General features: G+C 44.1%; 2 protein-coding genes across 6 annotated transcripts in view; one reads left to right on the plus strand and one right to left on the minus strand.

The window, feature by feature from the left end:
* TEX10 (testis expressed 10) overlaps positions 1 to 16,280 on the plus strand; it is a 721,463-nt gene that overhangs the window by 571,916 nt on the left and 133,267 nt on the right. The window lies entirely within an intron of this gene.
* LOC141059644 (uncharacterized) lies at positions 12,537 to 14,302 on the minus strand. The gene is made up of 2 exons (XM_073555733.1): positions 14,127 to 14,302; positions 12,537 to 14,016 (listed from the first exon to the last, which is right to left on the minus strand). Exon 2 carries the CDS (start codon positions 13,779 to 13,781, stop codon positions 12,660 to 12,662), a length of 1,122 nt encoding a protein of 373 aa, XP_073411834.1. The 5' UTR covers positions 13,782 to 14,016; positions 14,127 to 14,302; the 3' UTR covers positions 12,537 to 12,659.

Here is a 16,280-nt window from a genome sequence, read left to right on the forward strand (position 1 = left end):
AACAAAAGTAAATTACAGAAAACTGATGGCACATCTAGAACTAGTCTGAACAGATGCATACCAAAAAACAGCTTACATATCAAAATTAGAAAATGGTTGCACTCAATTGCATTAAGGCATATCAATGTGAAATACAAGAAGTGTGAATAACGTAATGGCTTTTGAAATTTAGGAAAAACACATGAAATACTTAGCACAAAATTTGGCCAAGAAATGTGAGCCCATTCACCAATGTCAAGGTGATCTCATTGAATGGGTCCCTGACCTAACTGCCTAATGTGAACACTTACCTATGGCTAATAACTTGGTAAAGCCTGTATTTGTAGGAAGGTCGGCACCAAATGTGATTGGATGGAATTAAAATCACAGCATGGTGAAGGGCGGAGTGCGCAGTCAGCATGAATGTTAAAATGTAAAAGAATGTTAAAAATAATTTTAAAAAAATATGGTATTCTCGCCTTCTGACGGCCCCCGATGTCTTCAGCGGCGCTCCCGGTACGGTTCTTTCCAAGGGATGCTTTGCTCGAAGGACCTTTGTGACATCACGGTCGCGTGACCGCGACATCATCTGGGGTGATTCTCGCAATGCATCCCTGGGAACAGAAGATGCCACCAGCACGACTGAGAGCCGGGAGGATTCTGGGGGCCATCAGAAGGTGTGTTTATCCCTATTTATTTTAATTCTATTTTTTACAGGATTATAGTACCCAGGACTTGGAGGAGAGTCTCCTCTCCTCCAGACCCTGGGTACCATCCGCATATGAAGCGCTCACTTTACGCATGGTGGGCATAGCCACATGTGTAAAGTGAGCGTTTCAATGCAATCCTATGGCAGCAGTAAAATCCGCAGCATTGGCACAGCAACTGCGGAATTCCATAGGATTGCATGGGAATGTGTTTTAAAGCGTTTTTAAGCGTTTCCGCTGCAGCGGAAACTCTTAAAAAACGCAATGTGGGAATACAGCCTTGAACTGCTTTATTAATTTTTCCACACACGGAACAGTATAAACGCACCCCCCCCCCCAAAAAAGAAATTCATGAATTGCTGATTTTTGTTCATTCTGCCTCACAAAAATCAGAATAAAAAGCGATCAAAAAATGTCATGTGCCCGAAAATGGTACCAATAAAAATGTCAACTCGTCCCACAAAAAACAAGACTCTGGCTGGTTTCACACTTGCGTTTTTTGCGCTGTTTTTAGCGCAAACAGGCATGCGTTTTTTTCCCCCTATCTTTTACATGGGTGTGCATACACATGCGTTTGTACGCGTTTGTATGCGCATGCGTTTTTTTGTAGAGTGCGCTCGGGCGCACAAAATGCATCCTGTTGCATTTTTTGTGCGTCCGACTTGCCCCCAAAAAAAGCATGCACACGCAATGCGTTTATACAGCAAAACACCCATTATAGTCTATGGGTGCGCATTGTAGTGCGCACGTATGCGCAAAAAAAGCATGCTTTTTTTTAAAAACCCGCAAAAAAGCACACAAACGCTTAATGCGTTTTTTTCATGCGTTTGGGTGCGCAAAAAAACGCACAGCAAAAAAAGCAAGTGTGAAAGTAGCCTCTGTGTGCCAAAATATGGAAAAATTATAGCTCTCAAAATGTGGTGATGCAAAAACTGTTTTTTGCAATAAAAAGCATCTTTCCATTTCGTCCCTCCGGACAGCACCATGGAGGAAGTCCTCCCTTAACCTATAGCGGGACAGGATCACAGAGAGGTTAAAAGGTCCCTCCACCCTCCAGTGTTTTTTCCTGTCACAAAGGGGACGGTCGTAGGAGAGGCTGCTCCAGGAGGAGTGACGATAGAAGGAGAACGTTTGACGGGGCCCAGGGGGATCGGGCGGCTGGGCCAAACCTTCCCCCTGTCAAGCAGCCCGGGGCTGAAACCCTCCTAGGGGGGGTCCCTCAGCCACAGAGACCAGGGTGCGGACGAGGCTCCTGGGTAGAGCCGCTTCTTCCCACAGTGGAGGCTCTCGGCTCTGACGTCGGCCTGCAAGCCACTGCTACTTACGGAAATCGGGGAGAAGATGGCGTCGCTCCTCCGGTGATGCCAAAGCAGGTCGGCGTGCGTTCCACTGTAGAACACGGTTGTGCAGAACGAGACAGGCAACAGGCGAGTTTCCTGGATCTCGTGGGGCACAGGGGAAGAAATCATTGCCAGTAGTGCAGCATGCCTGACGGGACGCCGCTTCCCTCCATGGTGGGCACTCGGCGTTACCAACTCCCCCTGTTTTCTAGCATGTATGGAGCCAGTACAGGTAAGTGCACAGTGGAATGCTGTTGATGGCCTAGGCCTCTGGACGGATGCTAGTCTCATGCCTTTGTGCCGAAAGCTGCTCAGGTGATGAGGTATTTGTTCACATATATGCAGCTAAGTCTTGGACCTCTAGGCTATAATAAAGCCATATGTCCAGGTTACATCTCATGGTTCAACTTAACTACTCCATCCATAGGAGGACACAGGGGGTTAATGCAGCACAGTGTCTCCATGAAGGCCCTCCAGCTGCAGCTCAGTAATTAGCTCCTTCGGGTGGGGTCAGTCTGACAAATGAGATGTTCCGTTCAGAGTGGCAGCTCATGGCCCTAGCCGTAGAGACACAGAGGGAAAGGAAAAGAAAGAAAATCACACCACTCAACAGGATTGAGAGCAACGGCTGGGTCTACGGATTGTATTGAGCCTCTATGCTTCAGATTGCATTATAGCGCTTCTATGCTTTATATTGTGGGCCTCTGTTCATCATATTGCATCAGACTGCCTCTATGCATTACATTGAGTGTTTCTCTGCACCATATGGCTTCTATGCAATATATTGGGTTCGTCTATGCTTCATATCGCATTAGAGTGCTTCTATGTTTTATATTGAGGGCCTCTGTGCGGCATGTTGAATCATAGTGCCTCTATGCATGGCACTGAGTATCTCTATGCATCATGTTGCTTCTATGCATTGAGTGCCTCTATGCTTCATATTGCATTATAGTGCTTTTATGCTTTATATGGAGTGCCTCTGTGCATAATAGCATCATATTGGGTATCTCTGCATCATATTGCCTCTATGTGCTATATTGAGTGCCTCTATGCTCCATATTGCATTATAGTGGTTCTATGCTTTATATTGACTGCCTCTGGACATCATATTGCATCATACTGCCTCTACGCATTACATTGAGTGTCTCTGTGCACCATATTGCTTCTATGCATTATATTGGGTGCCTCTATGCTTCATGTCGCATTAGAGCGCTTCTATGTTTTATATTGAGGGGCTCTGTGCATCATATTGCATCAGGGTGCCTCTATACATGGCACTGAGTATTTCTATGCATCAGGTTGCTTCTATGCATTAAGTGCCTCCATGCTTCATATCGCATTAGCTTGCTTCTATGTTTTATATTGAGGGCCTCTGTGCATCATATTGCATCAGGGTGCCTCTATGCATGGCACTGAGTATCTCTGTGCATCAGGTTGCTTCTATGCATTGACTGCCTCTATGCTTCATATTGCATTATAGTGCTTTTATGCTTTATATGGAAGTGTCTCTGTGCATATCATTTCATCATAGCATCACATTGAGCATCTCTATGCATCATATTGCCTCTATGCGCTATATTGAGTGCCTCTACGCTTCATATTGCATTATAATGCTTCTATGCTTTATATTGAGTGCCTCTATGGATCATATTGCTTCAGGATGCCTCTGCATCATATTACATCATGGTGCATCATATTGCATCCATAGTGCCCGGGGCATCAGATGGCATCATAATGCCTCTGTACATAATATTACATCATAGTGCCTCTATACATTATATGGAGTGCATCACGTTGCACCAGATTGCATCATAGTACCTCTATGTCATAGTGCCTTTGTGTATCATATTGCATCATAATACCTATGCACGTCATATTGCATCATAGTGCCTCTAGGCATTATATTGAGTACATCAGGTTGCACCATATGGCATAGTGCATCATAGTGCCTCTGCATATTGAACCATAGTACTTCTCAGTAACTCGACATCATATTGCATCAGAGTGTTTCACAGCAACGCTGCATCATATCGCATTATAGTGCATCATATTGCCTTTAGGCATCATATTGCTTCATAGGCCTCTGTGCATATTGCAGCATACTGCTTCACAGTGCCCCTCATCATATTGCTTCGTATTGCATCATATTGCAACATAGTACCTTTATGCATCATATTGCATCAGTGTTTCAGAGTGCCTTCGTGCATCATATTGCATCATAGCGCTTCATAAGTGCCTTTTTTCATATGGCATCATAGTGCTTCATAGCGTCTCTATACATCATATTGCGTCATAATGCTTCGGTGCATCATATGGCATCATAGTGCTTTGGTGCCCCTGTGCCTCAGGGTGTATCACTAGTGTTTCATAGTGCTTCATGGTACATCATGGTGCCTCATAGTACTTCGGGTGTTGTGGCGTGGTGCCGCTGGCTGTGGGCCTCTGGCTTAGACCATCTGACTTGGGCCTTGTTGTGTGGCCGCACCCTGTATTGTTGGCCTACCACTTCACGTTTTGTCTCAGGCCCAGAGTCCTTCAGTTTGGACCCAGATCCAACTTTTGTTGCTTCATTCTTAGCATCCGAGCTTAGCCAAAAAAAAAAAAACACCTATGCTTGAATTGGCCTAGTAAAGTAGCATTTCTTCTGTCTGGAACAGAACTCTCAAGGAGCTATTGCCTTGAGTGCTAAGGGCAAGTCTCTTGCATAATTAGCTTTAAAGGGAGATATATATCTTTGGGTTCATCCTACAAAGGACATACTACTGTCCTGGGAGCAGTAAATCCCATGAGGTGGAAGGAAAGAATCTTTCCCAGCTCCACATACGGCAGTCAGACTAGTTGTCTTGATCAACATCCAGTAGACAGATTTTTGTCACATAAGTCTGTTGTATTATGTTTACCAGGGACTGCATCATTGCCTTTGTAAAAACAAAAGAGAACATTCAGCTCACCCCCGAGATATAATTCCAAGCACAAGAAGGAGCACGGCTTCCTCACTGCTGCACGGCCTCCAAGGCAATAGGGAAAATAGAAGTGGATCCAGCTCACTCACAAGACTTATTTAAAAATGTAAAAAAAAAAAAAAAAATTTTATTGGATGATCCTTAAATTCAAAATGACAAAACAGACATCTCAGATGGCACAGCAATGACGGGGTGGTGTGTAATGGGACCATATGCGTTTCGAGCAACATTGCTCTTGAACACTGTTTTTTCATTACCTTGTGGCGAAACAGCAGCACTACATCAGGTGGCAGAGGATACCACACACACTGTCCTTACAGCAGTCAGGGCTCCTGAGATAAAGAATCTGTAACCTGGACGCTTAGAGTTGAGAACCCATAGTCCCATTGCCTCACAGTAGGTAATCCTCCTCTGTGATGGGGAGAAAACTACTCTCTCTAGCTATAGGGTATGGTTACTCCCACCATGGCAGTCTGGGTGTATAAATATCACTGAGAAAATTGCCTTTTAGGCTACGCGTGTATATGTGTGTATATATAGATGGATAGATAACATAGTAATTAAGGTTGAAGGGAGACTTTAAGTCCATCTAGTTCAACCCATATCCTATCCTAACTTGCCCTAACATGTTGATCCAGAGGAAGGCAAAAAAACCCCATGTGGCAACAGTAAGCTTCACATTGGGGAAAAAAATTCCTTCCCGACTCCACATACGGCAATCAGACTAGCTCCCTGGATCAACGCAATATTAAGGAGACTAGTGTATATACCCTGTAATATTATACTTTTCAAGAAAGGCATCCAGTCCCTTCTTAAATTTTAGTAGTGAATCACTCATTACAACATCATATGGCAGAGAGTTCCATAGTCTCACTGCTCTTACAGTAAAGAATCCGCGTCTGTGAGTATGCTTAAACCTTCTTTCCTCCAGACGTAGAGGATGCCCCCTTGTCCCCGTCACAGGTCTAAGAGTAAAAAGATCATTAGAAAGGTCTTTGTATTGTCCCCACATATATTTATACATTGTAATAAGATCACCCCTAAGCCTTCGATTCTCCAAACTAAATAACCCCAAGTGTAATAACCTGTCTTGGTATTGCAGACCCCCTAGTTCCCTAATAACCTTGGTCGCTCTTCTCTGCACCCGCTCCAGTTCAGCTATGTCTTTCTTATACACCGGAGACCAGAACTGTACACAGTATTCTAAGTGTGGTCGCACTAGTGACTTATATAGAGGTAAAATTATGTTCTCCTCATGAGCATCTATGCCTCTTTTAATGCATCCCATTATTTTATTTGCCTTTGCAGCAGCTGCTTTACTCTGGCCACTAAATGTGAGTTTGTCGTCCACCCATACACCCAGGTCTTTTTCAGTGACTGTTTTGCCCAGTGTTTTACAATTAAGCACATAATTATACAACTTGTTCGTTCTACCCAAGTGCATGACCTTACATTTATCCCCATTAAAGCTCATTTGCCATTTATTAGCCCAAGCTTCTAGTTTACATAAATCCTCCTGTAATATAAAATTGTCCTCCTCTGTATTAATTACCCTGCAGAGTTTAGTGTCATCTGCAAATATTGAAATTCTACTCTCTATGCCCCCTACAAGGTCATTAATAAATATGTTAAAAAGAAGCGGACCCAAAACTGACCCCTGTGGTACCCCACTGCTAACCGTGACCCAGTCCGAGTGTGCTCCATTAATAACCACCCTTTGTTTCCTATCCCTGAGCCAGCTCTTAACCCACCTACACATATTTTCCCCTATCCCCATTGTTCTCATTTTATGTATCAACCTTTTGTGTGGCACCGTATCAAAAGCTTTTGAAAAGTCCATGTACACCACGTCCACTGCATTCCCTTGGTCCAGTCCGGAACTTACCTCTTCATAAAAGCTTATCAGATTAGTCTGACAGGAACGGTCTCTTGTAAACCCATGTTGATATTGGGTCATAAGGTTATTCTTCTCCAGATACTCCAGTATAGTATCTCTTAGAAAACCCTCCAGGATTTTACCCACAGTTGAGGTTAAACTTACAGGCCTATAATTTCCAAGTTCAGTTTTTGTCCCCTTTTTGAATATTGGCACCACATTTGCTATACGCCAGTCCTGTGGCACAGACCCTGTTATTATGGAATCTTTAAAGATTAAAAATAGTGGTCTATCAATGACTGTGCTTAATTCCTGCAGTACTCGGGGGTGTATCCCATCCGGGCCCGGGGATTTGTCAATTTTAGTGATTTGTAGACGCCGCCGTACTTCCTGCTGGGTTAAGCAAGTGACATTTAATGGAGAATTTTTATCCCTGATCATGTTATCCATCATGGGATTTTCTTGTGTAAATACTGTTGAAAAAAAGTCATTTAGCATATTGGCTTTTTCCTCATCCTCATCCACCATTTCACCCAGACTATTTTTAAGGGGACCAACACTATCATTTTTTAGCTTCTTACTATTTATGTAGTTAAAGAATATTTTGGGATTATTTTTACTTTCTCTGGCAATGAGTCTCTCTGTCTCAATCTTTGCTGTCTTGATTTGCTTTTTACAGAATTTATTTAATCTTCTGTATTTATTTAATGCCTCATCACTACCTACTTGCTTTAATTCTCTAAATGCTTTATTTTTATCTCTTATTGCGCCCCTTACAGCTCTATTTAGCCATAGTGGTTTCCTCCTATTTCTCGCATGTTTATTCCCATACGGTATATATTGTGCACAGATCCTATTCAGGATGCTAATAAACGTCTCCCATTTTCTTTGTGTATTTTTATGTCTCAGGTTATCGTCCCAGTTAATTGCACCAAGATCATCTCTCATCCGTTGGAAATTTGCCTTCCTGAAGTTTAGTGTCCTTGTAACCCCTCTACTACACATCTTATTAAAGGATACATGAAAACTTATTAATTTGTGATCACTATTACCCAAGTGACCCCCAACCCTTACATTTGATATGCGGTCTGGCCTGTTGGATAATATTAGGTCTAGCAGTGCCCCCCCTCTTGTTGGGTCCTGAACCAGTTGTGAAAGGTAATGGTCTCTCATAGTAGTCAAAAACCTATTACCTTTGCTGGAACTGCAGGTTTCGGTTCCCCAATGTATTTCAGGGTAGTTGAAGTCCCCCATAATAATGACTTCTCCTTGAGTCGCTGCTTCATCAATTTGCTTTATGAGGATATTCTCTGTAGCTTCCATTATTTTTGGAGATTTATAACAAACCCCTATCAGTAATTTATTATTTTTCCCCCCTCCCCTTATCTCTACCCACAGGGACTCTACATTTTCATTAGATTCATATATATTATCACGAAGGATGGGTTTTAAGGATGATTTTACATATAAACATACGCCTCCCCCTCGCTTATTTGTACGGTCATTTCTGAACAGACTATAGCCCTGTAAATTAACTGCCCAGTCATGGCTCTCATCCAGCCATGTCTCAGATATCCCCACCATGTCATAATGGTGACTTATAAGTTGACTTATATATAATGTCTGGACTAATGACTCGTATAGAGGCAGTTCGAAATAATCTCTCGTATCACAGGTTTTTTACCAACAACCCCCCCACCAACACCACTTTCATCGATTCCAGAGTTCAGACTCCCTGTATCTAACATACTGTAGGTAAAACAGGCGTGATCCACGTTTCCCTTTCAGTACTTCTAATAAGAAGCCATGTGTGGGTAATGGCAGGAGATATTACCTGCCAGATAGCATATTTCCTTAGCTTCAATAATAATCAACCCTTACTTGGGGGTTTAGACATCAAAGGGTTCGGAATAGATGTGATCTCCTGGATGAGTAGTGTATGTGCATCCCAATGCTCTGCCCATTGTATCCATGTACTAACTTATTGGTTTGATCTTCCCGCAGTCTGGGGTCTCTGTCTTGCAGATTTCCTTGTACTATGGTAAGCTGATCTCTAACCAGGGTTTAACCTTAGCCCAGGAGGACCAACGAAGGAACAGCCTTTTGTCGTTAACCACATGCAGCGGATTACTGGTCCGTACAGTCCTCATGGTGTTGTGGCTGCGGCTATCACCATACTTTGCTGGGCAATAAGGTTTTTAAACCTATTCTGTGGCTGCGGTGTTTTTTTAAGTATCTATCACAACAACTATAATTCACGGCTGTTCGTTATTGGTATTGGGGGCACGGCGGGTGTGTTTCACTGTTTCTGCTGCATACCTTGTTTACCACATTCATACTGAAATTGGCCATTATAGACATAGATCAGACACTCACTACGGTGTTTATCTTTACGCTTTTCTTTAGACATCTATATTTCTTTGATCTTGCAGATCATATCTATATGTGGTCTGGCTCTTGCCTGGGACTTTGGTCCTTGGGTTTCTGTACCCACCCTGGGATCTTTCCTTTGGTATTCTCCATGGTGCTGTCCGGAGGGACGAAATGGAAAAAGGGAATTAGACCTACCGGTAATTCTGTTTCCAGTAGTCCCTCAGGACAGCACCCTTAATTCCCTCCCTTATGTTTGTCTTCAGGCTTGCACGGGATCAATCTTCCAGCGGATCGTTCGTCCGTCAGGTCGCCATGGCTCCAGACTAGGATGAAGCTATTAAATGGTCTCTTATAGATGCGTTTGTAAGGGGGCGTTTGGACCATTTCCATCCATCCTCGGTGGTACTTTGAAAAAACACTGGAGGGGGGAGCGACCTTTTAAACCTCTCTGTGATCCTGTCCCGCTATAGGTCAAGGGAGGACTTCCTCCATGGTGCTGTCCTGAGGGACTACTGGAAACAGAATTACCGGTAGGTCTAATTCCCTTTTTTAGTGTGTGACAGCTGCCAAACATAAAAACCCGCTATAAATAGTAAATCAAACCCCCCCCATTATCACCCCCTTAGGCTAGTTTCACACTTGCTTTTTTTTGCAGTGCGTTTTTCCCGCAAAAAAACGCATTGAAAAAACGCATACAAATGCATACAAACGCTGCGTTTTTTTCAAGCATTTTTATGCGCATGCAGGAAAAAAACGCAGCGTTTTTGCGCGTTTGTATGCGTTTTTTGTGCGTTTGCGTTTTTTTACAGATTTTGGAAAAACCCCACAAAAAAGAAAAAACAACCATTCAACAACACACAAGACCAATGGGACTTCATTGTGGGTGTGGTATGTTAATATATAGACACTGTCTACAGTATTCTTCACATTTGCTTGATTCTTCTCGTGACCATGGATCTGCGCTGGAAGAGTTTTCACTTCAACTTGGATTTGGACATCGCGATGGCTCAGGCGTATGCAGTTGCTTGCCATGAACAAAGGAAGAGAGAGAGGCAGCGAAGACGGCGGCGTATGTGGATACATCCGATTGTTGAACTCCGGGAGAGCCGTGGGGCATACCACACCCTCTACAGCGAGCTCCAGTCAAACCCGGAGAAATTTACAGATTATATCCGGATGTCCCACGAAAGTTTCATGGATTTGCTTGCTCGTGTCCAACAATCCATCCGGAGACAGGACACACAGCTCCGTCGTGCGATTCCTCCTGAGGAACGGCTACTGGTGACATTACGGTATGTTTTAAAAACCAAGGGGTGCGGTCTGATGTTTTTTTTTTAAATTTAGTATTCAAAACCTTGGGTAATTAGTTTTCGTGAATGTACTAATATTTTATTTTATAGTTTTTTAAAATAATATACATAAATATTAATTTTACTTCTTTGTCTGTTCACAGATTCCTGGCGACTGGAGAAACCCTATCTTCACTACACTTCCAGTACCGTATTGGAATCTCTACCTTGTCTGGAATTGTTGCTGACACCTGCCGGGCTCTCTGGAATGTTCTTTGTCCAGAATTTATGCCCCTGCCCACCGCTGAAAAGTGGATGGAAATTGCTGACAAATTCTGGACAGTATGCAATTTTCCCAACTGTTTGGGAGCTGTTGATGGTAAACACATACGGATCATCAAACCCCAAAGAACGGGATCTGAGTACTATAATTACAAAAAGTACTTTTCAATAGTACTCATTGCGATTGCGGATGCCGGATGTATGTTTGTAGCAGTGGACATTGGAGCATTTGGCCGTGGTAATGACTCACAGGCTTTTAAAAACTCAGACATGGGCCGGAGGTTGTATGGCAACCAATTTAATTTCCCTATGCCGCGGCCTCTTCCTCACACCGAAGCTCCGCCACTGCCCTTTGTAATGGTTGGCGATGAGGCTTTTCAAATGTGCGGAAACTTACTGAAACCCTACTCCAGCCGGGACTTGGACCACACCAAAAAAATATTTAATTACAGGCTGACCAGGGCCAGAAGAACTGTCGAGTGTGCTTTTGGGATTCTTGTCTCCAGATGGCGAATTCTGGGCACGGCCATTAATCTTAAACTTGAAACAGTCGATGAGGTGGTGAAGGCCTGTGTGGTTCTACATAACTTTGTGATGGCTAAAGAGCACCCGACCTTTGAACTGGACGATGATGCTCCTAACCCATTGCCTGAATTCACTCAGCACACTCTCAGGTCATCCGTTGAAGTTGGCCAAATGAGGGACCAATTTGCGGCCTACTTTATTTCTGATGTAGGACGGGTGCACTGGCAAGATGAAATGGTGTAATGTTTTTGTTTGTTTATGGTAATAAAAAACCTTATTTGATACCATTACTGAGTGCACTATATTTTTTAAACTCCAATTAAATAAAAAACTTCCCATGTATAACTGAATTTTTTGATGTTCACACACCTGGGCAGGTAAATACACATATGAGTTAAAATGCAGCATTGCTAGTCTGCGTGAAATATATTGGAACGAGCAAAGCTGCAGGCCATGAATCAGGAAACCAATTTTTTTCAAGAGAAAATTGTGCAACTAGTTGAAAAAAAAGTATGTGATTTTCTCAAAACACAACCCTCAAAACCCAACCCCAATGAAAGTCCATGGGGAATACAAGTCAGCATTGAGTGGATGAATGTAATCTGCTCCATTCCAACTTACAAGTTATTACACTAGGCCTTGGAATGACTATACTAGGCCGTGGTATTTCAAATATGAGTATAGTAGGCCTTGGGCCTACTAGTATAGTCATATGTGAAATACCACGGCCTAGTATAGTCATACCAAGGCCTACTCGATTTTTGCCAACTAGGATCTTGTTTCACGAAAAACAAACTGGTGAAACTTGACAAGTTTCAACAGTTTGTTTTTCATGAAACCAGATTCTAGTTGGTAAAACTAGAGTTATTACACTAGGCCTTGTAATGACTACACTAGGCCGTGGTATTTCAAATATGAGTATAGTAGGCCTTGGGGCTAGTAGTATAGTAATATGTGAAATACCACGGCCTAGTATAGTCATACCAAGGCCTACTGTAATAACTCGATTTTTAACAACTAGCATCTTGTTTCACAAAAAACAAACTGGTGAAACTAGAAAGAAACTTATTTTTAAGACAAGTTTCAACAGTTTGTTTTTCATGAAACCAGATCCAAGTTGGTAAAACTCGAGTTATTACACTAGGCCTTGGTATGACTATACTAGTCCGTGTTATTTCACATATGACTATACTAGGCCTTGGGTTGGTTTTTAACATGTATTTACCCATCAGTGTGTGTGAGCGGCGCAAACAACATTAATGAAACTTTGTAATGGTGAACCACAAATGTAAATTTATTTTTAATCACAAAAATAAACCAAAAAATTATTTTTTCCGGCGTTTGGGGGCAGATGGTTTCAATTTGGGGGTGTGCAGGGAATATGCAACACTTGCAGTTGAAGACGGTGTTTGAGGGGAAGGGGCAACAAAACTTGTGGGGGAAGGTAGTCCAGTTAACGGAATTAAACTAGGAACACTTGGAGGAGAGGAAATCTGTTCAGGTACATTAGTTGTAATGGCATGTCGCCGTAGGCTTGTGTGCCTGGACCGACTTTGGCCCAATGCCCGCCTTGATAGATTTCGCCTTGAACTAGGGGCAAATATTGAATGTAGGTCCCCCGTCTGCTGGTGTGGCTGCTGCTGCTGCTGAGGTGGCTGCTGCTGCTGCTGAGGTGGCTGCTGCTGCTGCTGAGGTGGTTGCTGCTGCTGCTGAGGTGGCTGCTGCTGCTGCTGAGGTGGCTGCTGCTGAGGTGGCTGCTGCTGCTGAGGTGGCTGCTGCTGCTGAGGTGGCTGCTGCTGCTGCTCTTCGTTGGCAGTGCTCGTCCTTGCAGGAGGACTGGTGGCGGCAGTGATGGTCCAGGTTTGCAGAGTGGTGGTGGCAGAGCTACTACATGTTGTTGTAGCGGCAGGGCTGTTCCATGTTTGCCTAGTGGTGGCTGAGCTCCACGCCTGCATGGGAGTGGCGGTGGTGCTCCAGACAGGAGCAGCGCTTGCCATGGTGGTGTCGGTGAAGTGACCAGCTGCACTCAGACTTGTGGTGGTGTAACGGTGGGTGTCCTGGCTTTGAATAGAGGTGTCCGTGCAGTGGTATGCAGCACAAGTCGGTAGTGAGGTGAAGCGAGTCAATGGTGGCACAGGTGGAAATGACACCACTGACTGCTGACCGTACCGATTATGCTGCATAGCCTGCAAGAAAGCATTGTTGCAGGCCTGCAGCACATTCAGCTGTTGCTCAGGACTAAGGTGTTCCGCCATGCCCTTTTCAATCTTACTAAAAAAATGGTGTGCTGGTCTGTTGAGGTCGGCCTCCAGACGGTCAAGGCGCTGTTCTACAGAATTGAAGCGGTGTTCAAAGTGGTTAAAACCACGTTCCATGAGTGCAAAACCGCTTTCAACTCTGTCGGACAGTGACTTGAGGCTGGAATTAAAGGCCTCGCTCAAATGCATAAACTCGGGCAAGACATTCCTGTCCAAGGCCCTCTGCCGCTGGCGGGTAGTGCCCGCATAACCAGTGGCAGAGACCTGGGACAGGGGAACACCTGATGGCCCAGCTTCCTGGTCACCAGCTGTGTGTGTGGTTGACCTGCAAGGTGCTTCCTGGCTGTCGGATGGCTGGGACGGGTCAGAGGACGTCCGAGGAAGGACCGCTCCAGGGCCAGGTTGCAGGGTGCTGCTCCAGGTGCTGTGGAAGAAAGGAAAATCATTACTACCATGCCTTTACAAGAAGCATCAGCTGTGGATTAGAAAAACACAGATTAATAAAAATAAAAACCCAAAATTTATAATACTTACGATCTCGTGGCAAGGACCGGTCTTAGGAACTGCAACGCGTGATAGTGACGGTATCTAGTTCTGGTCCTTGACGCAGATCCACTGCGAACCTGGCCCTCAGCACGAACATCACTGTTGAAGCGGTCCTTGATCGAACGCCAACGTGTTCGGACTTTGTCCACTGTTGTTAAAAAAAAAAAAACGGTGCCGTCAAGGACAACAGTCACTGCGGCACAATATAGCAATACAATACTCAAACAAGTCACTGTAGACCCCGATGACACTGTTGGGTTTCCTGCTAGAATACACCTAGCACGAAACCCAACATTGCCGTCAAGGACAACAGTCACTGCGGCACAATATAGCAATACAATACTCAAAGCAGTCACTGTAGACCCCGATGACACTGTTGGGTTTCCTGCTAGAATACACCTAGCACGAAACCCAACAGTGCCGTCAAGGACAACAGTCACTGCGGCACAATGTAGCAATACAATACTCAAAGCAGTCACTGTAGACCCCGATGACACTGTTGGGTTTCCTGCTAGAATACACCTAGCACGAAACCCAACAGTGCCGTCAAGGACAACAGTCACTGCGGCACAATGTAGCAATACAATACTCAAAGCAGTCACTGTAGACCCCGATGACACTGTTGGGTTTCCTGCTAGAATATGCCTAGCACGAAACCCAACAGTGCCGTCAAGGACAACAGTCACTGCGGCACAATACAGAGCAGGGAAATACTCACTAAACGCCTTTTTGGAGGATGCTGTGGCGCTGTCCCAGCCATCCATCAACGCTGCGGCCACCTCATTCCATAGCCGCCGGGTCACCACAATGTCCTTGTGCAGCCGGTCACGGCTGTCCCACAACGGCGAACGCTCCTGGACCAGGCTGATGAGCTGCTCATTATCCAGGTAGACGTCTTCATCCCGTTGTGGAACCTAGACAAAACACATTCATTAGAATAATCAAATTTAAATTGAATAAAAAGTTACAAAAAAAGAAACATAAAAAAGAGTAAAAATAGAAGATAAAAAATAAAGAACATTACAAATCATTTGATACATACATTCCGTATCACCACCGGGACTTGGCTTCGCTGCTCCTGCTCTTCGCCCTCACTAGTCCCGTCCGCAGAAGATGATGATGACGATGTCTTAAAAAAGTTGAAAAAAACGTAAGAGATTTGGAGAAGCAGCAGATATACTTACCAGATGCACGAAAATAATCACCTCACGGTCTGCTTGCGCCAGTTCCTGCCGCGATGGGGAATACTCGGATTCTGAAGACATACTGCATGTAAAAATAATAAAAATCATTAGTACATACATAATTTAAAAGGACAGGCATATAATGTAATATACTCACATTCTTCGCTGATAGAAGATGGGTTCCTTGTTGACAGTCTGCTCTCCAATCTGTCAGTGTAGTAGTGGCAGAGTTTTGGCAGGCACCTCCTTTATATAGACTTTTTTTTTTTGACTTTAGAAGATTATAACTAGTACAACAAGTGGACACCACCAAAAAAACGCAGCGCTAAAAAAACGCTTACATGCGCATGCCAGTGCGCACGTATGCGCATCCATAGGCTATAATGGCCATTTTTAGCGCAAAACGTGCGCATACGTGCGCATGCACTTTTTTGCAGGGCCAAAAAATGCAACATGCTGCGTCTGGAAAATACAAACGCACACCCCAAAAAAACGCAGCGCATGAAAATCGCATACGTGCGCATGCCAGCGCGCAGGTATGCGCACCCATGTTAAATATAGGGGAAAAAACGCATGCGCACGTATGCGTTTTTTTCCAGCGCAAAAAAACGCAAATGTGAAACCAGCCTTAGTTAGGGAAAAATAATAAAATAAAAAAAATGTTTTTCCATTTTCCCATTAGAGTTAGGGCTAAGGTTATGGTTTGGGCTAAAGTTAGGGTTGGGATTAGGGTTCGGGTTGGGATTAGGGTTAGGGGTGTTTTGGGATTAGGGTTGGAGTTAGAATTGGGGGGTTTCCACTGTTTAGGCACATCAGGGGCTCTCCAAACGCGACATGGCGTACGATCTCAATTCCAGCCAATTTTGCACTGAAAAGTCAAATGGCGCTCCTTCCCTTCCGAGCTCTGCCATGCACCCAAACAGTGGTTTACCTGCATATATGGAGTATCAGCGTACTC

This window comes from Dendrobates tinctorius, unplaced genomic scaffold (genome assembly GCF_039654945.1).
Source record: "Dendrobates tinctorius isolate UK_male_01 unplaced genomic scaffold, ASM3965494v1 ptg000229l, whole genome shotgun sequence".
NCBI classification, from domain to species: Eukaryota; Metazoa; Chordata; class Amphibia; order Anura; family Dendrobatidae; genus Dendrobates; species Dendrobates tinctorius.